Source organism: Pleurodeles waltl, chromosome 6 (assembly GCF_031143425.1).
Source record: "Pleurodeles waltl isolate 20211129_DDA chromosome 6, aPleWal1.hap1.20221129, whole genome shotgun sequence".
NCBI lineage: Eukaryota > Metazoa > Chordata > Amphibia > Caudata > Salamandridae > Pleurodeles > Pleurodeles waltl.
This window is the reverse complement of record NC_090445.1, coordinates 1120722972-1120749004: the sequence shown is the minus strand read 5'-3', so window position 1 is coordinate 1120749004 and position 26033 is coordinate 1120722972. Positions and strand designations below refer to the sequence as shown.

Here is a 26033-nt window from a genome sequence, read left to right as displayed (position 1 = left end):
TCCACCAGTCGCTCCAACTCCGCCGAGGTGAAAGCAGGGGCCCTTGCCCCAGTCACACGGGCCATGGTTGGTTCCGGAGACAGGCCACAGCAGCACATGCAGTGTAGGTCCTCTCCTGCTGAATGTCAGGTAGCAAGTGAGTGATCAGATAGGAAATGGCAGTCACGTACGCGGCGGTGCATACCGTCACCACGGGCGTACATCACCTCTGGCCACTGTACCCCACAAGGCCCAATGTTAACCAATGAGGAGTTGCACGGCGATTCCCGACCGCCTATCACAACGGCGCAAAACGTCAGCGGCATTACCTCACTTCCACCTGCCCCTCCACACAGGACAGGCGGATGCCATTTCTTGGAGGGTCAGGCCCTGGATAATAACTGGGTCACAGTTACAAAATAGGACATACAGGACAAATCCCACTTAACCATTAAAAATTAACATCATGCATTGTACAGTTGTGGCTCCAATGTTCAGTTTGTGACTAGCTCCTCACTCTTTTATCCCTTAGACTGCAACCACTGTGGACGAATAGGAAATGGACCTGATATCTGCTATCCGTCAACCTACTGGGATTCTCCCTCTTGTGCAAGTCCTATCTGTGCTCCAATTCTTGGCATCTGGTTCTTTCCAAGTGACAGTGGGCTTGGCAGTAGGAATGTCACAGCCAATGTTCTCAAACGTGCTGACAAGAGTGTTGTCTACCCTGATTAAACGTGTGCAGCTGCATTGTTTTCCCCCAGGTGGAGGATTTGGCCACAGTGAAGACTGACTAGCTGGCAATGGGACATATCCACAACATAATTGGGGCGATTGATGGAACTCATATTGCATTGCTACTCACCCAAGAAGGTCTGCCAGATAATCGTGGCATGCTGAACATTGCACAACCTTGCATTGAGACACCATGTGCCTTTTCTGCAGGATGAGGAGGCTGGAGATGCCCGTGTGGCAGCAGTGGACCCTGTGGACAGTGTGGATGAGGAGGCAGAGGATGAGAATGAGCACAACAGAACAGCAGTGATATGACAGTACTTCCAATAACACACAGGTAAGACAGTGTTACTTCACATTTCATTGTCATTATTTAGATTATTCTTGGCACTGGCATGCTGTTATTTCCCACTTCCATGCCTACTCACTGTACCCTTTGACAATGAATTTTGCAGATGTTGGTGTCCCACTGTCACTCCTGGTGTGATCACTGTAGCCTACTACAGGTCTTTCCTATGTGAACATTACTGTGCATTTGAATTGCAATGTTTGAACCTGGTTAAACGAATACATACTTTAAAAAAGTGACATACTCCATACTTGTATTTTTCAAAGGGTGTTTATTGAAGTGCTAAGAAGAAGAGGGGCAAGTGCATTGGGATGGGGTGATGATGGAGGAAAGCCCAGGGCATTGTTCCAGTCTACTTGGTGCACAGGTGCATAGTCCAAGGGGACATAGGAAGGGGAGCAATGGCAGTTCAAGGTGGACAGGGTGACAGAGTGGGACACAAGAGTGACAATCAGGAGAGTCTCATTTCTTGGTGGGGGTCTTGGCAAAAGTCTCTGGCTTCTGCCTGGATCACAGGGAACGTTTGCGGGGTGGTTCACCATCTGCAGGGGGAGGGGTGCTGGTGGCCTGTTGGTCCTGTGGCAGAGCCTCCTGCCCACTAGTGGCAGCAGACGTAGCAGGCAGATCAGATGTCTGGCTAGTGGCAGGGGCCTGCTGTTTTGACACTGCCTCCCTCGTAATGCCAAGTCCTCCCTGATCCCCTGAAACTGTCCCTCCTGCAGCCGCCTGTTCTTCTGCAAGTTGTCCAGGATCTGGCCCAGCGTTTCCTGGGAATGTTGGTAGGCTCCCAGGATCTCTGAAAGTGCCTCTTGGAGAGTCGGTTCCCTGGGCCTGTCCTCCCCCAGGCGCACAGCAGTCCTCCCAGTTTCCCTGTTGTCCTGTGCCTCTGTCCCCTGAACCACTGACCCCAGGTCCCTGATTGTCTTGGGCATGAGGTGTTCCCTGGGGTCCCTGTAGTGGTGGACACACTGCTGATTGACATGTCCTGGGGAGAGAGGTATGGGTACGCTGGATGGGTGCTGTGGTGGTGTTTCCAGGTGGGGGAGGCTCTGTGGTGGTGTGTGACTGTGCCTGTGTAACCGACTGTCCAGAGGTCCCTGATAGGCCAGGTTGGTCATCCAGATCCAAACGGCCAGAGTTACTGTCATCACTGTGGGCTTCCTCAGTTGGGGGACTGGATAGTGCTGGCACCTCTTCTCCGCTGACATTGGTTGGGATACCTGTGGGTATATAAATGCTGTGGTATTGCTTCTGTGTGTGACGTATTGTGCATCAGTGAGTTGTCCTCTTTGTTTGTATTTGCCCTGGCAGCTTTCACTTGTGTACGTTGGTGTATGGTGGAATGATCACTTCTCTACAGTGTGCATGCTTTAGTGATAGGTGTCCATGCAGGTCTGTGAGTGGTGTCCATGCATTGGTATTGGCATTGGGATGAGGGAGATGTGATGGTGGGGGGGAGGTGGTAGGTGGTGGAGTGATGGGAGTGAGTGTGAGGGTGGGGGTATGTGATTGCATGTAGGTAGGGGGTGATAGTAGTAGACAGTTGACTTACCAGAGTCCAGTCCTCCTGCTACTCCAGCCAGGCCCTCAGGATGCATGATTGCCAAGACTTGCTCGTCCCATGTTGTTAGTTGTGAGGGAGAAGGTGGGGGTCCACCGCCAATCCTCAGTACAGGGATATGGTGTCTTGCTGCTATGGAACACACCTTCCCCCGTAGGTCATTCCACCTCTTACTGATGTCGTCCCTTGTTCTGGGGTGCTGTCCCATGGAGTTGACCCTGTCCACCATCCTCCTCCACAGCTCCATCTTCCTAGCAATTGATATCTTCTGCACCTGTGCTCCAAATAGTTGAGGCTCTACCCTGATGATTTCCTCCAACATGACCCTTAGCTCCTCCTCTGAGAATCTGGGGTGTCTTTGTGGTGCCATGGGTGTTGTGTGAGTTGTGTAGGTGAGGGTGTGTAGGGTGATGTGTTGTGGTGTATGATGTGGGGTACGTGGGTGGTGTATTGGTGCAGGTGGTGTGTGGCTCTGGTTTAGTCTGTAGTCGTGGTGTCTGTCTTGTGCCAATAGTTTGTGTTCGTAAGGGGTTGTGGGTAATGTGGGTGTGTGTTTTATAGTGGTGTGGGTGTGTGGTTGTGGTGTGTGTATTGGTGTCAGGTGTGTGTTGTTTGAATTGACCAATGTGATGTTGTTTTGTATGTGTGTGTGTATTTTGAGTGCAGCGGTATGTACCGCCAATGGTTTACTGCCATTGAATGTCCACCGTGGTGATTCGTGGGTCATAATGTGATGGGCGTAGTTCTGTTGGCGTAACGGTGTGGGTTTTGATACCTCCAGTTTATCTCTGACCTTTGGTGTGGCGGATTTGTGTCTGTGGCTGAACAGTGACGGATTGGTGTGTGTCATAATATGGTGAGCGGATATCCACCGCCGCAGCGGTATGTTGGCGGCTGTCAGCTTGGCTGTTAATGGGATTTACCACCAATGTCGTAATGAGGGCCTTAGTCAGAGGGCCACACTGTTGACACAGCTTTCTTGTGCTACGCATTCTCTATCCAGGTCTTTTTGTATAAGGCGCATAATATATTTCAGGAGCATACTTGATTTTTAAACCCTGAATTAATAATGCTTCACGATCTTCTAGAATACTTTGAAGTATTGGATTATTATGCCAGTTTCTCTTCACAACTCGGGAATAAATTAGAAAAATGTGCCGTTACATGTACAGTGTGGCTACATTTATTTTAAGTTTATATGTGGAATCGTCCTTACAGAGTAGTAGTATTTCTTGATTCATCCACTAGCAATATATGCACAAATAGTGGTTGTTTACCTGCACTGCATTTTGGCAGTTTTCAAAACTGAGATAAATGCATATATTTTTAGTATGTTTGCTATAAGAGGGAGGGGCAGCTAAACATAAGAAACAGTAACAAATGTTACATTATCCATGATTGCAAAGATGCTTCTCATTTCCAAAGCTATCAAACAATGACTCTTCCCCTTTTTTCCTCCCCCTCTCTTGTTTCCCTGTAGCTATATAAGTGACAAACAAGAACATGCCAGAGCGGCACATGAGTAACGTTTCAGAGGAGATTCCAGCCTATGCAGCAGCCTTCAGATTGAGCCTGTTAAGCCACCGTTCTCACAGAAGCCTGTGCTCCTGAACACCGCTCTGGTGAGACCCGCACACAATCACAGAGGGTCATTTTTTGTACTCTAACCTGACTAGAGCCATTCTTTCCTGCACAACCTCCAGTTTTCCCTACGCCTCCCCTACCTGGTTAGTATCATGTATTTTTATGCTAACCGGACCTTAGCGCCTGCTTGCATCATTCCTTAAATATGGCACCCGGCTGGCATCCTAGAATGGCGCTAGCCGGCGCTATAATTTTTTACACAAACCTGCGCTAACGTAGGTTTGCTTCAAAAAGTATAAATATGGGCCAAAGTGTCATTCATCCACCGCCAGACACTCCCTGCACCTTCATCTCAATCTTGCAGATTTTTTAACTCCCTACATTCACCCTTTGTCACTGTTTTCCCGTCTTTCTTTTCCTTTTTCTTTCCCCTTTTTTGTTTTTCTCTGTCTTGCAATGGGTGAAAAACTGATGAGGTAAAATAAGTGCCTGTTGCCAAATGCCAAGAGCAAACACTGGTTCAAATTAAGGACTGTTCTCACCTGTCACTTGCCTTTAATTTTAATGTACATACCCCTGAACACCTTGTCTTTACCTAACCAAGACTTTGTTTGATTTTAGTTGGGCATGGCAACCCTTATTTTTGTTATTGTTGAGCCATGGTCACGGATGTTCCACTGTGTTATGGATTATACTCTCTCTCGTCTGTTATTTCACTGCTACAAGTTGCACCCTGCCTAGAATAGGTTGAACATTCTGTTTCACAGACATTGTTATTTTGACGTGTTTGTGCTGTTTATTTTTTTTACTTTTAGTTAAAATACACTGTAAAAATCTGTGGGAATGACTTGTAGTATATATCACACTCCAAGTGCTTGGGTGTGTGTGGTCGGGGGACTGTTCGTGTGGTTTAATCCTGTCACCTTCTTAAGTGCATAAGTGTATAAAATGAATCATCACACAGCCGGTACTGCATATAAAAATAGATTTTTTAAACAATAAGTTTAAACAACTGCGGAGTTTAAGGGGGCCTTGGGTGCATCTAGTGTTAATTTGTATTGAGTCTGACGTAATCCGTGCAGTGGAAGCTTTGGGATAGGTGTTGCTTTGATGGATGTCTGGATACGTAAAACCCTTTTGGGAGTTATGGGATGTGTGCAGAGAAGCATGGGAGTTATGGGATGTGTGCAGTAGCATTTACAGATGCGATGGCTTTAATGTTACTTTGGTAATTGCTCATTTGTATTAGACATATAATATAATATTTATAAATTAGTTTACCACTTTTACTGTGGACATTGTCATAGCAGTGAGGTGGCAGACGTAGTGGAAATATGTTTCTCCTGTTTTAGGCTACATACCCTATTTTTAGGTCGAACGTAGCGTGCGACGTGTTGTATTTTTTTTAAGTATACTTATACTGTGGGTTACAGTGATTTCATTTGGTGGTTCCACTGTCATTCAAAAATCCTTGCTTGCTAGTGGTCAGTTTGTTCGACATGTTGTATATCTTTTAAGTATACTTATACTGTGGGTTCCAGTGATTTCATTTGGTGGTTCCTCTGTCATTCAAAAATCCTTGCTTGCTAGTGGTCAGTTCTACCTCTTTGTCCTGCCTTTTTCTCTTTTGGGAGCACCACAAACTACTGTATAATTACCCTATGTCCTGTTTATCTCTTCTGAAGGGGACTTTTTCTTTCAGTATTGGCCTGTTTGTCTTACACTGTGGGTGTATAATCAGTCCCTCCTCCCCACCAGCTCCCTCTGTAAACATAAACCAACAGCAGTGGGGGGCTTTTCCAGGGCCAGCTCGCTCTCTTCCTCTTGTTATTTTTAATCTGTGTGGCAAGAAAAGTCCAGTCAGTAATTTACAAAGCTAAGAGCTCTAACTCGAGCAAACATGAAACCATTGCATTGAGAATGCTTGTTTTCTTCTGTCTCCCCTTAGTGCTACATTTGCTCTTTGTTGGATCTCTGTGCAAATTGTGCTTCCCTGGTGGTGGGAGGGAGGAGACAAGCTAGATTATTTAATTACTTGTTTTGAAGCTTTACATGAGTACCAGCTACATTACACAAAGACCTTAATTTTTTGTAGGCACTGGAAATTTAGTGATGTTGAGCCGATGCCATGACTCTAACCCGGGTCCTCGGTTCCAAAGGAGGCTCTGGTTTTTGCACCACACCTTTCCCTGTTTGGGTATGTTTCCGTGGAGCACTTGAGTCATTCCAGCTCCTTTAATTGTTGCTGTGCGGCTCGCCTCACTTTATGATTACATATGGCGGCCGCACAATATTTTATTGAGCCCTTTCCAGTCGCTGGACCTTAAACATAAGTTCTGCCGCTTTAAGAGCTCGGCGAGCTCTTTGTTATGGTAACACGGCAATGCAGGGATGTTACTGGTTTGTAGAATGATTCTGTTCCTCGTGTCAGTAAAGAAAATCTGATTTACTAATGCATTTTTGTACCTATTTTATTATCAAGTCGAAGTTCCATCTGTTTGTCACGTTGCAAAATAATCAGGCTACCCCTCTCTAAAGAAACTCAGGACTAAATGGGAACACGCTCCCTTTGAGCTCACAATGTTTCAGCTGCATTGAATTCAGGACTGCAATAAAATCACTATACCACAGCTATTTGAGTTTTATGCGGAGGCCGCAGTTTTGTAATTTCAAGCTAAAAATATCTCGAAGGAAAGCGAGGCAAGTTTTTTGATGCATACTCCCTTTTATATGTGTTTGATGTCTAAGTTGGTTACTCTGGCTTCTGCTTATTCTACCTTCGCCACAAGCGGTGCTCTAATGGAATTATTTATGTGCCATTAAAATGGAACAGGAGGGTCTAGTGGTATACTTACCGATTGACGACCTGGGTTATACTCGTGGCTGGGTTATACTCGTAGCTCATACTCCTGGCTGTGGGACTCGACCGAAATATCGCAATACTGGCGAATGTACTTGCGCGTCAAAGTCTAGGCTATATAAAGCACCTGGAATAAAAACACAGCTTTGTTAAATCCATATAGTGGGTTCAAATTAATCCGTTTTTACAATGTGAAATATACTTTGCTGCTAAACTGCTGACTGCACATGAACTGGCAGTGTGGCGCAGGTTATGAATGGATGAGTTTCTACAGAACTTTATGAAAATCATCTATTTTAATTGGCACCTGTTATTTTGGGGGCATGTTTAAACTTGTCTTTACTCAACTTTTCTTGCACCCACATCCTTTCTTTAGAATACTGGGTACAGAAAATCATAATTGGTCATTTATCCCTTACAATGAATTCTTGAATGCTTTCATTTTTAGTTCGGGCCAGGCAGCACGCAAGCGCTATCTTTGAAGCAGTAATCTACATCAATTTCATATAGCGCAAACTCAATCAGAAGAGCGCTTTATATAACTACGGATATAGCGCGAACTCGATCGGTGGAGCACTTTACATCACTACATGATGTTACATATAGCGCGACCTCGTTTCTACGGGTATCCTAAGTTTATGAGGTTTATTAAAACTGTCACCTCTAAAACGTGTCCTTGGGTGGTGAATCAGTCTTTGAATGTGCATTTTTGTGCTTCGATTTCAGGAGCTCAAAGCAGAGGAAGGTGACGGTTCTCACACGGTGCTTTTTCACAGTATATTTCATTTGGCTGGAAATTACTGCTCTCTCTGGGGCACCAGTGCCGTAGGCTTCTGTAGTTTGATTTTCAAAGAGCTATTAGGGAACTCCGCACCCCTCATGAAAGCAGCTCTGTCAAGAAACCATCAGCACCTGGAACCTTAAAGAACTTGCTCCGAAACTATAAACACATCTCAAATGCACACAATTGACAGATATACATAGACTTTCACAATGAGTGCGCGGCTCAGTTGTAAATAATGTTCACATTATTTAAGATCTGTACATAACTTGGTGTCACCCTGGGGAACGGATATGTTGCCTGTCAAGACTGTTTTTTTGATGAAGGTTTGGATGCTTTTTCTGCTGACCCGGAAGAAATGACAAAGGGCTGGCACTCAAAAGCAAAAAAAGATGTTTAAGTACTTTTATAGCACCCACGAAATCTTGCATAAGGGCATCGAAGTGCTATCAAAGAGTAGTTTCTGGCGAATAAGCTGGCTGCATGTGGTCTTCTCTAACCAGTGCTGCAAAAACCTGTAGCCTACAGAATAGCATGCCGAATCAAAATGTGTCTCCTACCAAGCTGCTGGAGGAGGACGTCAAGTTGCACGAACCTTGTTGCTCCGGATCCCTGGAAACAATGTTCTTTACCATCTCTAAATATTCCCACTAGTGACCGCATACACCTGAAATGATAGCCAGTGGTAGAAGAAAGGAAGGAGACTGGGATAAAAGAGAAAACGGTACTAAAAGCAATCTAACAAATATTCAAAGTCATCAGGGAAAGACTCTCGGCAGTAAGTGAAGTGCTTTCATTATATGCAGGGCCACTGGAATTATGTGGCAGAGAGGACCAAATTATGCGGCAGGGTTGACCAATTTATGTGGCAAGAAAAATCCAGTTATGCATTTACAACGCTAATAGCTCTAACTCATGCGAGACCTATTGCATTGCAAATGCTTGTTGTTTAATAGGTCTTGCCCATCAAAAACGACTATTTTGTCCAGACCAAGAGTTCTGGGAATTTACAAAAACATACACACGTTACGGAGACATATACACTACATGAGTATTTGTCATTCACGCAGCCCACAGACAGGTAAAGTTACGAGTGAAAACTGACAGTGACAGTAGCCACTGTGCCGTAGAATGCAATCAGTAATACACAGATCCTTGGAGCAAAGCATACATAAACCATTGCAGATGAAGGTGCAGAGTGAAATAGTGAGATTATATAAACGATAACCACAGACTGTCAACGATACACGTACAAACTCTATTGTGAAGCAATTTAGTGTGAGTGGTGACATTCTCTGACGCTACGGTTACTGCTCAGCTCTATAACAATCATGTTTTCTCTTACAGACACATCCGGAGATGCAGTCGTCACTCTTGTCTGTGTTGCTGATATCTTGCCGTAAGTAGTAAACATGCAGCTCTTGATAACCAAGAATTACTTCTGCGGAAATAATCCCGAATCCCGAGTGTTTCTTCACTCTTTTGATCTCATACCGAGGACTTGGTATACTAAGGCACTGGTTGCAAAGCAGTTGCTGTTTTGGCACAATAACTGGTTTGCACCTCAGAGGCTGTTCCCTCATAGGGACAAATGCGCGTTGCCCCACTTGTTTGGGCTGCCAATACTCCTGGAAAATAAAACAGCTTGCATTCTTTTTTTTATACTTTTCTATAATTTTTGGTAAAATGTTGTTCATTCTGTGCCGATTACTTTGATCAAACAGCTCATTGTTTCACTGGTCCCGTTCAAAGGAAATAAGTTAAATTTTTTCACATGCCAATGGGGGGGGGGGGGGGGGGCGTGGCTGCTGCATGTACAGCAGAAGAGCTCTGTAGTTAAACTGTGCATGACAGACTGGCCGGTCTAAGGGCCCGGCCTGCCTGACATGCGTTCTTAAGGCTTGTCACAATAAATCCATTCTGTCTTGAGGGCAGGGCATTTGGCCAGCTAACCCAGCCGTCTGTGTTTTCACTGGGGCGCTGGGTTGCTTTGTCCATCTAATCCCGCCGCAGCTCTCGTGCAATTTCTTATAATAAATATAAAAGCTACATCGGCATTGGCTGTTCTGCACAAAGCAACCTCCATATCGTCGGAATCTACTCACGAAGCGTCCCGTTCACCCTAGAGCACATGGTTTCTGCAGGTGCTGCGTGGAGTGGAAGAAGAAAATGAACACGTTCACTGATTAAAAGATTGTGCTGTGCAATCAGCTTTAAGGTATTAATTTGCAAAGTGAGCTCTTGCCCAGGGCCCCAGCCTTTTAGGGTAGGGGGCTTGATAGAGCCAGCTGTGTTGTGCCAAAAAGCCTTGCCCTGATGACTTTGAGTAATTCATAAGCAGGTTGTTTGGAATTACTATGTCGTTTAATGTGGGTGATGCGTGAGAGTGTATAATAGTCATTTTGCCGAGAAATGTTGGGTTTATGTTTCATGCAACATCCATTAAAAAAGTTTCTTTTAGATCATTAACAGGACCTTGTGTATGAGAAATGGGAGGGTGTCACGGAGATTATTTGCAGTTATATTGGTGAACTGCTGTCGCTTGGAATACTGAAGCACACACCACTATCCATGAATATTATATGTAAACCCATTTTTAATGTACATGATTGTGCCTGTGCACTGTTAGTGACCTGGCCAAAGAAGACATGAAAGAGTTGAAACTGGATCATAAATTCAAAACTGTTCCGGATAAAGGCCCCCAAAATACATTTATCCCAAGGTCCTAAACATCCGTTATATGTCGTCTGCTCTATATGTAGGCTAGTTTCTTATGATACATGAAGCAATATTAACATGAAGCAAAGTTAATTTCGATTAAATCAAGCATAGCATGTCTTTCTACAGAGCATATGCTTCTGAACATGTGCATTTTAAGGTGCACTCATATGTGTTAACAAAGAAAAGGGAGGTTTGGTGAAATAAAACATTTGCCTAAAATCACGCATTTTGGTCTAGCTGGGAAGCCGGAATTGGTCCTAGGATTTCCGGTTTTACTTTTTGAAGTTCAGACCATTGGTATGTGTAGATGCCTCACTCATGCTGTGAACGTAGGAAAGAACTTTTACGTCCCACCACTTTCAAGGTCACCAGCCGCCACTGCATCTCTCACAGATTATTTTGAGTTTTGAGGGATGCAGGTAGCAAAATAAGCTTTCTGTAAGATTCACAAAACTCCTGCATCATCCATAATAATGACGCCCTCATTCCCTTTGCAAATCCAACAGAAAGGCTACAATGCAGGGCTGCAGGGATGGAGAGCTTCATCAGGCAGCAGCCCTCCATCCCTACTTGTTTATTATGAAGTGCTGAAACTACAGTTCTGTTTCCTTAAAAGAACAGGGGTTGTAAGGTAGACAAAAATATTAGCACTACGAAAATGACAGGAGGGAGCATGCAGCTCCACCCTGAACTGTTGCATGCTTTCCGTAAGGCCTACATTCAGAAAGTGAAAGCTATCCCACTGGAGCACTTTTGCAAATGAATTTCATTCCCATTCAGATGTTGGTATTCATTCACTGGCTTGCGACCCAAAAGGAAGTTTTAAACCATTGGTACACATCATTGCAATTCACAAAAAGAAGGGGCCATCCCTTCATATACACTTTTCCTAGCAGAGTGAAAAGAGTTTTCAATGTCTAACATAGTGAGTTGCAAAGACTTTTGTGCTTTGGGTTTTGCAATCGCAGAGTCTGCCATTTTGCGCTTCATAGGCTTGCAATCACATACTCCTTTGATTCACGAGGCACTGAGCTCTCCATCCCATTTAAGTTCATAAATAATGAAGTTTTAGGGCCTACAATCTGGTGACCTTCACGTCTGTTCAGGAATGCCCCCTCCTCAGTTTTACTCTTTAAGTGTTTATTGATGTCTTCTGATTTTTGCCCAAGTATAACATCTGAACAGAATTCTTGTGAACCACCTTAGATATAACTTTCTATGACTTCGATCCAATGCAAACATTTCTGATGAATAATTGTGCTATGCACTTCAGGAACCTTCTTTATTCCATTACTTACTCCTCATATCCATGAAGTAGGTAATTCAGCGCTATTAAAAAGAGACATAAGCTCATTTTAATTCATTTGGCTGGCCTGGTGTCCTGCAAGGGAGACAGAGGACCAACCACCCTATTTAAAGATCCCCTCCTACATGGTGGGGATCTTTAAGTATAGAGTGGAGTTGCTGTTGCAGCATCTCCAGCGTAGGCTAAGCAAAATGCTTAGCGTGAAACATGTGGGATTGGCTCTACTCTGAATATGTTTGTTTTTCAAAAACCCTTAGGAAGAAGTTTTGGAAAATCAAGCAATCAATCGTCTGACTTGCCATAACTGTTCTCCATATGCGTCTGAGCCATTGATTGATTTCTCTGCCTAGAGTCCACCATAAGCCACAGACCAGTGCCTGGCATGCCTGTGGCAAACAAACCATCAGAACACTATTTGAGGGTACAAAGAAATTGCCTATCGACAACTGCTGGCGGGTCATTTAGCCTGTAATGGTTTTCTAGATCCACAATCCCAAGTAATTGGTCTTTCAGCACTCAAGGCTTGCTGTCTTCTACCTGTTCTCCATTGGTGGGCTTGGATGGGGGACAGCTTAATCACTCCGCTGGAGTTTAGTGTTTGCCAGAGCACATTGGGACAAGTGATGGCCCTCAGTCAGATATTTTATGGCATCAGTGATCAACGTGAAGAACTAAAGGGGAGGCGGGAAGCGCGGAGAAGCCACTAGTGGCCTTGGGACGGCCTGGCTTAGAACCTTGAGAGGTGTGTAGCCATTGGTCCCCAGTGGATCCATAATGTTTAGAGAAGAGGGTCCGAGTTTATATTTTCGACAGGACTTCTCACCTGCTCAGTCAAGCTGCATGCTTTCTGTATGCCATGTTGAGCTTTGGCCTCTTCATATGGGGACACAGTGTGGGTAGGTGGGCACTTACAACATGTCAGAAATGGACCTGCATGCTTTTGCCCCTAGTTGGAAGTTGCTGTTGCCCTTCAGGCTGTGTAGCGAGCCTTCCAAGGGTTTTATCAGTTTCTGAGCCAGGCTACAGCAGTTAAACGATCTGCCACTGAGAGGCCCATTGGCATTGATAAATCACAATCTTGAGCTACAGCGTATTGAGAAAATGAGGCCTGTTGAAGCCTACCTGCTATGGCCTGGGTGTGCATTCTGAGCTCCATACCACAGAGGACTGAGTCCCTTTCTATGTAGAACATTCGGGGCATGCAGCAAGCTTTTTACCTGGGTGGAAGTGGTATTCTGACCCAAAGACGGCGTCTTCCTGTTTGTTTTATTCACTCTGTAGGGCCCCTGAAAACTTAGTGGATGTAGAGTAGAGGTGAGTATTGACTACAAACACTGGCTCACTGGGATGCACACAGAAGGCAACTGGTTGGGTAAACTACTAGTGTGGTTAGTGAAAGGAGATCAGCTACACCCCCCCATTGGTGCCATAAAACATGAGGACGGCTCGTTAGCCTCTACGCAGGTTGACATAAATGAAGCATTCTGTGATTTCCATCACACCTTGTATAGAGTCGCAGACACACCCGCCCCTGACTTGCTACATGCTTTCATGAATGGACTCCTATTACCATGCCTGTCCCCACTTCAGAATGCCGAACTGGATGAACCTATTTGCAGGGGTGGTTCCTCTGCTAAGGCAGAGGAGCGTCACCCTACTGTTTTTTCCAAAAAATAAAAATAAAATGATAATAACGAGCATTACGTTATTATCACTTTATTTTTCCTTGTAATGAGGGTCGGTGCTAGGCTGGAGGGAGGGGATCGGAGGAGGGCTATGTGCACACGTTCTCTGCCCTGATCACCCAGCCCCTCCTGGAGGTGTTCGAGAAAGCCAGGTGATGCGGCCAGCTTACACACTCGCTGCAGGAAACATTGATAGTAGCTCTCCCCAAACGAGGAAAAGACCCACTGGATGTTCGGTCATAGCGCCTGCTGTCCCTCCTTAATCTTGACTGCAAAGGTCCCAGAAAGGTGCTCACCAGCAAATCCTCCTGTTGAGCGGTATGTTGATACATGATGATTAGTCTGGATTTATTCCAGGAGGTAGCATCTTCCCCAGCATACAAAGGCTTTTATGAGTTATTCACAATACACCCCCAGAGGCACATAGCAGGGTTGCAGTGTCTCTCAGCATCAAAAAATCTTTGAACGCCCTGAGATAGGAATTCTTGCAGTTCATGGGGTTTGGAGTTGGGGTTTTGAGGTGGATCTTCACATTATACTTGAATCTGACGGCTTGGGCATGGGCTTTACAGCAGGGAAAGGAGGTGTCAAGGAATGTAAAATTCTGTTTTGCATAATTTAATTACACACATCATGCTTTTATTTCCCCCCTGCCCATGCTGCAAGCTGGCAATGCTGGGTTCTAACACATGGTATGATAATGTCCACCATTGCACCTGGTGGGGGTCAAAGTTACTACCATCTCAGCAGAATTGACAGGCCATGTGCTGACCCCCACCTCCGAATCCTGCTTTCTGGGTCTCTGCCCAAAAGCCAAAGGCGATAAACACCTATATCAGTTTATTGATCTCGCATTTGCTCTTTTTAAAAGGCTGATTGCAGTGCAGTGGAAGGCACCCGTTGCCCCGGACATTGAGAAATGGTTGAAAATGTTAGAGCTATGTGCACGTGCAGAATCCTCTGTGCTGCGCTCATTATGCTCTAAAGGTGTGACACGTGGTGAGTGAGATCTAGGATACTTACATTGTGAACACTGAGGTCAAGAACAATACATGCCTACCGTGAGAAGGCTGTCTTTCAAACTGAGTACTGCTACTACACAGGGACAGGGACAGGCTCTCCGTAACATGGGCATTCGGTATTGCTGTAACTTAATGGGCATTAAAGGTTGAACACATAGATGGGTGCCCATGACACATGAACATTGTTATTTGACTTTTTGCTTGCTGATTGTCTTTTTTTGATGTACTCTGTACCCAATACGTTGTTGATGTCCGACTTCTTCATTCCCTTCCCTGTGCGTTTGTTTTCATAGAGCCGTATCCTTTAAACTGTTGAGACATTACTCTGTTTTTTATTTTTGGTAACCGACCCCTTTCCGGGATATTTTCTATCAACTTAAGCATCCATTGTATACAATTGTACTGGCTTCATTGTTGTTGCAACTATGAGATAATACAAACTAATTAAAAAAACAAAAAAAGCCATCACTGATACAAGCATTGGCAAAGCCAATAGCTCTTGCATATGCAAGAGCTATTGGCTTTGCCAATGTGTTTATGACCATGTTGTACACCAGTGTGGCTACAGGTCAGCGTGGTTAAAAACTACTGTCGTAGAGGAGACTGGCGTGGAGTATTGTAGAGTGGAATGGCAAAGAGGAGTAGAGTGGACTGGCAGAGAGAGTTGTGTATTGCAGTGGTATAGAGTGGAGTCTCAAAGAGTGACATGCACTAGAGTGGCATAGAGTAGAGTGGACTGCTATAGAGTGCATTGGTGTAGCATCTTGCATAGCATAGAAGCGTAGAGTGCAGAAGCACTGAGTGCAGTGAGATTGAATTTAGCAGCGTACAATGCAGCGTTGTGGAATGCAGTAGTGTAGAGTACAGTGGTGCAGAATGCAGTGGTGCAGAGTTTAGCAGTGCAGAGTGCAGTGGCACAGAGTGGAGTGCGCAGAGTGGAGTGGAGCAGAGTAGAGTGGCACAGAGTGAAGTGGCACAGACTGAAATGGTACTGAGAATGGTGAAGAGAAATGCCTACTTTCTAAAAGTGGCATTTGTAAAATAGTAATGTTAAACCCAACTTCACCAGTAAGCAGGATTTTTCACTAACATTCCAACGAGACCAAACATGACAATGCCACTCTTTTCAGATACAAAATTACCACTTAAAAGTATATAGGGGATTTTCCAATGCTGGTCTGTGAGAGGGGCAGGTTTCACAATAGTGATCAATGACTTTGGTAGTTTTTCACTACCAGGACATGTAAAACGTACAAGTACATGTCCTGTCTTCCACTTACATCGAGCCCAGCCCTATGGGCTACCTAGGACCTACCTTAGGGGTGACTTACATATAATAAAAGGGGTGTTTAAGGCTTGGCAACAACTTTTAAATGCCAAATCGAAGTGGCAGTGAAACTGCACACACAGGCCTTGCAATGGCAGGCCTGAGGCATGGTTAAGGGGCTACTCATGTGGGTGGCACAATCAGTGCTTCAAGCCCAGTAGTAGCATTTAATTGACAGGCCTTGGGCACATAGTTGCAATTAAATATGCCAGTTGGGAAGGAGCCAATGTTACCATGTTTAGGGGAGCGAGCACAATCACTTTAGCATGGGCCAGCAGTGGTAATGTGTGCAGAGTCCTAAAACCAACAAAAACAAGATCAGAACAATGGAGGGAAGCAGACAAAAAGTTGGCGGATGAACACCCTAAGGCTGTCAGGTTTAGTAGGCAGACTGACTAATAAACTGATGGGATATCAGCTCATTACATTTTTGGCTCCCTGCCGGAATGGGAATTTATGCCTTAAATGCTTTTGCCAGCATTTCAGGAGCACTTTTGGCATATTGGCCCACTCTAAAGCATGAGCCTGTTTCTGAAATGCAAACAAACTAATTTCTCAAAAGACTGTAAAATTGTCCTTTTCACCTGCACAGGACACCCATGCAGTGTTTGAAGTTTGTAAGCAGTAAAAAACAGAGTATAAAATTCTGCCTTCACTGGGCAGTACATTTGATGCCCATGGCATTTGAGGTTCTTTAGCAGCTGGCCAACCAGCAAGATGTTTTTGACAACAAAGCCAGCTGAGCCTACTGAGGTTTTGCTGTCTGTATCTAAGAAGTTCTCCTCACTAAATGAAGGGGGGCGACCCTGAGAGCATGACAGGTGAGAAACCTGCCACCTTTTGGCGTGTTTCCTGTAATCATCACTTCTAAATGTGGCATAATGTGCCATCATGATATTCCAGAGTGAATTTTGGTAAAGTTTGTTGTTGGATTAGTCTTTTTCAGACTCCAATAACAACTTAAAAGCATTGAGAGAAGTCCTAAAACAATACATTTTGAAATGATGAACACTCCAGGGAATTGACTGGTGGATATCAAATATGCTTCTTCGTAATTAGCTGGCCAGAAGACCCTGAACAACATTGAAGGTTACAAGATTTTTTCAGGAAAATTAACATATCTGATTTTGATTCCGCATCAGGATGAGACCAGTTCTATATAGGTCTGTCTGGAAGATTTGCACATCTTGGTAGCTGTGACATATTTTTTATGGAATGTCACAGTTCACAAATGCACCTGATACAAACGAATGTCACAGGGGGACAAACACCCATTATCTATACCTAGGGATCTTGTGAGTGTGATGGCATGGCGGAGGTTTTAAAATGGTTTCTTGTAAAGTATGGAGTCACAGTGACTCTATGTGGCATTTACAAGGCTAGTTATAGTTCAGTTTCCCATCAAGTCAGTGTTGCAGTTACAATTTTTTCTTTCAGGACAATCAAACAAATGAAAAGAGAACAAATATAACAAACCCTTTGGAGATCCCCCTTCTGTGTTCCTTCCAGGACTCTTTGCCGGGCTGGTCTATAAGATAGGTGGCTGAGGACATCTAGGTTTCATGTGGCTTTCTCCAAAACATGAGGAAGTTAGACATCAGTCCTTTTAGTAGAGAGAGATAGAGAGACAACAAAGAATGGGAGGGAAAATAAGAAATTAATGTTATTTTATTTACACGTGTAAAGCGGGAACAGGACTGCCATCACTAAAAGAGTTAGAAGAGACAGGTTTAAAGAAATGTCTTAAATTCAGATAAGACAGGGACGGATTGTATGTACAAGCGCAGCTTGTTCCAGTGATCGGGGGCCAAGTATGAAAATTATCTGCCCACATATCAAACAGTACATTTGTGGCAGGGTGAAGAAACGATTGCCCACTGGATCCGAGGTTGCACGTCCGTGTATAAAACTGTAATTTATTCCACAGATAAAGTGGACTGCTTCCAAAAAAGGGACTTGTGTACTAGGCAGAGAAGTTTGAAGAGGTAACTCTTTTTTATCGGAAGCCAATGCAAAGATTTAAGTGTGGGCTCCGATGGGGAGCGGGATGGCAAATTGCAAATCAGGCAGGCTGCTGTGTTTTGTACCACCTGAAGTTTGGCTAATATAGTTTCGTTTGCAGTAACCATAAGGGCCTTTCCATAATCTAGGAGACTTACAATAAGTGCATTAGTGATGGATTTACTGGACTGAACAGACAGCCAATGTAAAGCGATTCCGAGAACGTGCATAGTTCCAAACAGGAAGCAAAGATGGAATTTACTTTGTTCTTTCATAGATAGGGCATCATCTATTAGTATGCCCAAATTTCTATGTACCTTTCTGGGGGTAGCTGCTGGCCCCAGTTTGAGAGGCTGCCAGTCTTCAGACCAAAAGGAGGGAGATTTTCCAAAGAGCAGGATCTCAGTATTACCTGTGTTTAGTTGAAGTGAATTGGACGACATCAAGAGGGCTATTTTTTCATACATTCCTTGAAGACGGGCTTAGTAGAGTCAGGATTTTTCCCTATGATTATAATAAGTTGCATGTCATCCTCCTATGGAATGACTTCGAACCTCCAAGATTTTATCACTTGAGCCGAGGGGGCCACATAAATATTGAAAAGGGTGGGGCTTAAAAATGAACCCTGCGGTACCCCCCTGTCAAGAGTCAAAGTTGAAGAATTAAAGAGGTCTAACTGTATCGTATGGGTCTTTTCCGTCAAAAAGTTTTTTTGCCAACCCAGGGCTTTTCCGACGACAATAATCTCAGCAAGTCTTTGGACCAGAATTGGATGTGAAACGGTGTTGAATGCTGCAGATAGATCTAGCACTACCAGCATGGCTGGGTGTCCCATGTCCAAAGAGAGTCTGATGGTGTCCAGAACATCCACCAATGCAGTTGCTATACAAGGGATCACCTGAAAGCCAGACTGTGAGGGTGGCTTTCCATGAAAGATGTGCGTTGTTTGTTAACCACAGTCTCCATAATTTTTCTGAAGAAATGGAGCAAAGATATTGGTCTGTAACTTGCAAGTTCTAGAGGATCTGTCATGGGTTTCTTTAAAATAGGTCTCACCTGGGCTGCTTTACATTTTGGGGGAATGTTTCAATATTTCAGACACTGAATGAATAGACCCATAATCATGGGAAAAAGTGTTGGTGCCAAGGTCTCTATGATGTTAGAAGGAGCAGGATCCTCTGGTGAACCTGATTTTATCTTATTTATCAAGACCATGATTTGCTTGGGGGAGACTGCATTAAAAGATCCAAAAGAGCGAGAAGCTTAGAGGGTGAAAATATAGGTGAGGCCAGAACTTCCTGTACGAGACCAATTGACAGAGTGAAATAAACTGTGGACATTTCTTCTTCAAAATAATTTGCAAGGTCAACACAAAAAGAATGTGATATTGGGATAGAAGAGGCACAAGCTGAAGGCATGGTGAATTCCATTGAAATCTAATATAATTATTTTGCTGTGTTTCCTGCACTGAAAACTCACTCCACTTCATAGCTATTTTGATGTTTCTATGGTAAGTACCTTAGGCTGCTTTATAGGTGGGTTTGTCTGCAGGAGTTTTAGTGGTTCGCCACTTCCGTTTCAGCTTTCTGCAGGCTGCTTTTTCTGCTTTAACCCCTTCGCTGCCAGGCCTTTTCCCCCTCCTGTGCCAGGCCTTTTTTTGCCTATTTGGGGCAGTTCGCGCTTAGGCCCTCATAACTTTTTGTCCACATAAGCTAACCAAGCCAAATTTGCGTCCTTTTTTTCCAACATCCTAGGGATTCTAGAGGTACCCAGACTTTGTGGGTTCCCTTGAAGGAGGCCAAGAAATTGGCCAAAATACAGTGAAAATTTCGTTTTTTTAAAAGAAAATGGAAAAAGTGGCTGCAGAAGAAGGCTTGTGGATTTCCCCCAGAAAATGGCATCAACAAAGGGTTTGTAGTGCTAAACTCAGCAGCTTCCTAGCTTTCAGGAACAGGCAGACTTGAATCAGAAAACCCAATTTTTCAACACAATTTTGGCATTTTACTGGGGCATACCCCATTTTTGCAATTTTTTGTGCTTTCAGCCTCCTTCCAGTCAGTGACAGGAATGGGCATGAAACCAATGCTGGATCCCAGAAACCTAACCATTTCTGAAAAGTAGAGAAAATTCTGAATTCAGCAAGGGGTCATTTGTGTAGATCCTACAAGGGTTTCCTACAGAAAATAACAGCTGAAAGAGAAAAATATTGAAATTGAGGTGAAAAAAACATCAATTTGTCTAAACGTTTTACTCTGTAACTTTTCCCTGCAATGTCAGATTATGGAAAGCAATATACCGTTACGTCTGGTGGACTCCTCTGGTTGCGGGGATATATAGGGCTTGTAGGTTCATCAAGAACCCGAGGAACCCAGAGCCAATAAATGAGCTGCACCCTGCAGTGCGTTTTCATTCTATACCGGGTATACAGCAATTCATTTGCTGAAATATAAAGAGTAAAAAATTGCTATCAAGAAAACCTTTGCATTTCCAAAAAGGGCACAAGATAAGGTGCTGAGGAGCAGTGGTTATTTGCACATCTCTGAATTCCGGGGTGACCATACAAGCATGTGAATTAGAGGGAATTTCTCAAATAGATGTCTTTTTTACACACTCTCCTATATTTGGAAGGAAAAAATGTAGAGAAAGACAAGGGGCAATAGCACTTGTTTTGCTAATCTATGTTCCCCCAAGTCTACCGATAAAAATGATACCTCACTTGTGTGGGTAGGCCTAGCGCCGGCGACAGGAAACACCCCAAAGCGCAACGTGGACACATCCTAAATTTTGGAAAAAAACAGAGGTGTTTTTTGCGAAGTGCCTACCTGTAGATTTTGGCCTCTAGCTCAGCCGGCACCTAGGGAAACCTACCAAAACTGTGCATTTCTGAAAACTAGAGACCTAGGGGAATCCAAGGAGGGGTGACTTGCGGGGCTCGGACCAGGTTCTGTTACCCAGAATCCTTTGCAAACCTCAAAATTTGGCTAAAAAAACACATGTTCCTCACATTTCTGTGGCAGAAAGTTCTGGAATCTGAGAGGAGCTACAAATTTCCTTCCACCCAGCGTTCCCCCAAGTCTCCCGATAAAAATGATACCTCACTTGCGTGGGTAGGCCTAGCGCCGGCGACAGGAAACACCCCAAAGCGCAACGTGGACACATCCTAAATTTTGGAAAAAAACAGAGGTGTTTTTTGCGAAGTGCCTACCTGTAGATTTTGGCCTCTAGCTCAGCCGGCACCTAGGGAAACCTACCAAACCTGTGCATTTCTGAAAACTAGAGACCTAGGGGAATCCAAGGAGGGGTGACTTGCGGGGCTCGGACCAGGTTCTGTTACCCAGAATCCTTTGCAAACCTCAAAATTTGGCTAAAAAAACACATGTTCCTCACATTTCTGTGGCAGAAAGTTCTGGAATCTGAGAGGAGCTACAAATTTCCTTCCACCCAGCGTTCCCCCAAGTCTCCCGATAAAAATGATACCTCACTTGCGTGGGTAGGCCTAGCGCCGGCGACAGGAAACACCCCAAAGCGCAACGTGGACACATCCTAAATTTTGGAAAAAAAAAGAGGTGTTTCTTGCGAAGTGCCTACCTGTAGATTTTGGCCTCTAGCTCAGCCGGCACCTAGGGAAACCTACCAAACCTGTGCATTTCTGAAAACTAGAGACCTAGGGGAATCCAAGGAGGGGTGACTTGCGGGGCTCGGACCAGGTTCTGTTACCCAGAATCCTTTGCAAACCTCAAAATTTGGCTAAAAAAACACATGTTCCTCACATTTCTGTGGCAGAAATTCTGGAATCTGAGAGAAGCTACAAATTTCCTTCCACCCAGCGTTCCCCCAAGTCTCCCGATAAAAATGATACCTCATTTGCGTGGGTAGGCCTAGCGCCGGCGACAGGAAACACCCCAAAGCGCAACGTGGACACATCCTAAATTTTGGAAAAAAACAGAGGTGTTTTTTGCGAAGTGCCTACCTGTAGATTTTGGCCTCTAGCTCAGCCGGCACCTAGGGAAACCTACCAAACCTGTGCAGTTCTGAAAACTAGAGACCTAGGGGAATCCAAGGAGGGGTGACTTGCGGGGCTCGGACCAGGTTCTGTTACCCAGAATCCTTTGCAAACCTCAAAATTTGGCTAAAAAAACACATGTTCCTCACATTTCTGTGGCAGAAAGTTCTGGAATCTGAGAGGAGCTACAAATTTCCTTCCACCCAGCGTTCCCCCAAGTCTCCCGATAAAAATGATACCTCACTTGCGTGGGTAGGCCTAGCGCCGGCGACAGGAAACACCCCAAAGCGCAACGTGGACACATCCTAAATTTTGGAAAAAAACAGAGGTGTTTTTTGCGCAGTGCCTACCTGTAGATTTTGGCCTCTAGCTCAGCCGGCACCTAGGGAAACCTACCAAACCTGTGCATTTCTGAAAACTAGAGTCCTAGGGGAATCCAAGGAGGGGTGACTTGCGGGGCTCGGACCAGGTTCTGTTACCCAGAATCCTTTGCAAACCTCAAAATTTGGCTAAAAAAACACATGTTCCTCACATTTCTGTGGCAGAAAGTTCTGGAATCTGAGAGGAGCTACAAATTTCCTTCCACCCAGCGTTCCCCCAAGTCTCCCGATAAAAATGATACCTCACTTGCGTGGGTAGGCCTAGCGCCGGCGACAGGAAACACCCCAAAGCGCAACGTGGACACATCCTAAATTTTGGAAAAAAACAGAGGTGTTTTTTGCGAAGTGCCTACCTGTAGATTTTGGCCTCTAGCTCAGCCGGCACCTAGGGAAACCTACCAAACCTGTGCATTTCTGAAAACTAGAGACCTAGGGGAATCCAAGGAGGGGTGACTTGTGGGGCTCGGACCAGGTTCTGTTACCCAGAATCCTTTGCAAACCTCAAAATGTGGCTAAAAAAACACATGTTCCTCACATTTCTGTGGCAGAAAGTTCTGGAATCTGAGAGGAGCTACAAATTTCCTTCCACCCAGCGTTCCCCCAAGTCTCCCGATAAAAATGATACCTCACTTGCGTGGGTAGGCCTAGCGCCGGCGACAGGAAACACCCCAAAGAGCAACGTGGACACATCCTAAATTTTGGAAAAAAACAGAGGTGTTTTTTGCGAAGTGCCTACCTGTAGATTTTGGCCTCTAACTCAGCCGGCACCTAGGGAAACCTACCAAACCTGTGCATTTCTGAAAACTAGAGACCTAGGGGAATCCAAGGAGGGGTGACTTGCGGGGCTCGGACCAGGTTCTGTTACCCAGAATCCTTTGCAAACCTCAAAATTTGGCTAAAAAAACACATGTTCCTCACATTTCTGTGGCAGAAAGTCCTGGAATCTGAGAGGAGCTACAAATTTCCTTCCACCCAGCGTTCCCCCAAGTCTCCCGATAAAAATGATACCTCACTTGCGTGGGTAGGCCTAGCGCCGGCGACAGGAAACACCCCAAAGCGCAACGTGGACACATCCTAAATTTTGGAAAAAAACAGAGGTGTTTTTTGCGAAGTGCCTACCTGTAGATTTTGGCCTCTAGCTCAGCCGGCACCTAGGGAAACCTACAAACCTGTGCATTTCTGAAAACTAGAGACCTAGGGGAATCCAAGGAGGGGTGACTTGCGGGGCTCGGACCAGGTTCTGTTACCCAGAATCCTTTGCAAACCTCAAAATTTGGCTAAAAAAACACATGTTCCTCACATTTCTGTGGCAGAAAGTTCTGGAATCTGAGAGGAGCTACAAATTTCCTTCCACCCAGCGTTCCCCCAAGTCTCCCGATAAAAATGATACCTCACTTGCGTGGGTAGGCCTAGCGCCGGCGACAGGAAACACCCCAAAGCGCAACGTGGACACATCCTAAATTTTGGAAAAAAACAGAGGTGTTTTTTGCGAAGTGCCTACCTGTAGATTTTGGCCTCTAGCTCAGCCGGCACCTAGGGAAACCTACCAAACCTGTGCATTTCTGAAAACTAGAGACCTAGGGGAATCCAAGGAGGGGTGACTTGCGGGGCTCGGACCAGGTTCTGTTACCCAGAATCCTTTGCAAACCTCAAAATTTGGCTAAAAAAACACATGTTCCTCACATTTCTGTGGCAGAAAGTTCTGGAATCTGAGAGGAGCTACAAATTTCCTTCCACCCAGCGTTCCCCCAAGTCTCCCGATAAAAATGATACCTCACTTGCGTGGGTAGGCCTAGCGCCGGCGACAGGAAACACCCCAAAGCGCAACGTGGACACATCCTAAATTTTGGAAAAAAACAGAGGTGTTTTTTGCGAAGTGCCTACCTGTAGATTTTGGCCTCTAGCTCAGCCGGCACCTAGGGAAACCTACCAAACCTGTGCATTTCTGAAAACTAGAGACCTAGGGGAATCCAAGGAGGGGTGACTTGCGGGGCTCGGACCAGGTTCTGTTACCCAGAATCCTTTGCAAACCTCAAAATGTGGCTAAAAAACCACATGTTCCTCATATTTCTGTGGCAGAAAGTTCTGGAATCTGAGAGGAGCTACAAATTTCCTTCCACCCAGCGTTCCCCCAAGTTTCCCGATAAAAATGATACCTCACTTGCGTGGGTAGGCCTAGCGCCGGCGACAGGAAACACCCCAAAGCGCAACGTGGACTCATCCTAAATTTTGGAAAAAAACAGAGGTGTTTTTTGCGAAGTGCCTACCTGTAGATTTTGGCCTCTAGCTCAGCCGGCACCTAGGGAAACCTACCAAACCTGTGCATTTCTGAAAACTAGAGACCTAGGGGAATCCAAGGAGGGGTGACTTGCGGGGCTCGGACCAGGTTCTGTTACCCAGAATCCTTTGCAAACCTCAAAATTTGGCTAAAAAAACACATGTTCCTCACATTTCTGTGGCAGAAAGTTCTGGAATCTGAGAGGAGCTACAAATTTCCTTCCACCCAGCGTTCCCCCAAGTCTCCCGATAAAAATGATACCACACTTGCGTGGGTAGGCCTAGCGCCGGCGACAGGAAACACCCCAAAGCGCAACGTGGACACATCCTAAATTTTGGAAAAAAACAGAGGTGTTTTTTGCGAAGTGCCTACCTGTAGATTTTGGCCTCTAGCTCAGCCGGCACCTAGGGAAACTTACCAAACCTGTGCATTTCTGAAAACTAGAGACCTAGGGGAATCCAAGGAGGGGTGACTTGCGGGACTCGGACCAGGTTCTGTTACCCAGAATCCTTTGCAAACCTCAAAATTTGGCTAAAAAAACACATGTTCCTCACATTTCTGTGGCAGAAAGTTCTGGAATCTGAGAGGAGCTACAAATTTCCTTCCACCCAGCGTTCCCCCAAGTCTCCCGATAAAAATGATACCTCACTTGCGTGGGTAGGCCTAGCGCCGGCGACAGGAAACACCCCAAAGCGCAACGTGGACACATCCTAAATTTTGGAAAAAAACAGAGGTGTTTTTTGCGAAGTGCCTACCTGTAGATTTTGGCCTCTAGCTCAGCCGGCACCTAGGGAAACCTACCAAACCTGTGCATTTCTGAAAACTAGAGACCTAGGGGAATCCAGGGAGGGGTGACTTGCGGGGCTCGGACCAGGTTCTGTTACCCAGAATCCTTTGCAAACCTCAAAATTTGGCTAAAAAAACACATGTTCCTCACATTTCTGTGGCAGAAAGTTCTGGAATCTGAGAGGAGCTACAAATTTCCTTCCACCCAGCGTTCCCCCAAGTCTCCCGATAAAAATGATACCTCACTTGCGTGGGTAGGCCTAGCGCCGGCGACAGGAAACACCCCAAAGCGCAACGTGGACACATCCTAAATTTTGGAAAAAAACAGGTGTTTTTTGCGAAGTGCCTACCTGTAGATTTTGGCCTCTAGCTCAGCCGGCACCTAGGGAAACCTACCAAACCTGTGCATTTCTGAAAACTAGAGACCTAGGGGAATCCAAGGAGGGGTGACTTGCGGGGCTCGGACCAGGTTCTGTTACCCAGAATCCTTTGCAAACCTCAAAATTTGGCTAAAAAAACACATGTTCCTCACATTTCTGTGGCAGAAAGTTCTGGAATCTGAGAGGAGCTACAAATTTCCTTCCACCCAGCGTTCCCCCAAGTCTCCCGATAAAAATGATACCTCACTTGCGTGGGTAGGCCTAGCGCCGGCGACAGGAAACACCCCAAAGCGCA

At 45.1% G+C, this 26033-nt stretch overlaps 1 protein-coding gene across 2 annotated transcripts in view; it reads left to right on the top strand.

Moving 5' to 3' along the window:
- Positions 1 to 4142: 4142 nt before the first annotated feature.
- Positions 4143 to 26033, top strand: part of LOC138300660 (basic phospholipase A2-like) — a 388486-nt gene continuing 366595 nt past the window's right edge. The window contains exons 1-2 of one of the 2 annotated variants that reach the window (XM_069240288.1): positions 4143 to 4246; positions 9197 to 9248. In XM_069240288.1, the coding sequence (XP_069096389.1) occupies positions 9209 to 9248 (40 nt within the window). In that variant the 5' untranslated portion in view covers positions 4143 to 4246; positions 9197 to 9208. Of the gene's footprint in view, positions 4247 to 9196; positions 9249 to 9938; positions 10068 to 26033 lie in introns of those variants that run through there. The other variant, XM_069240289.1, reaches the window with a different exon arrangement.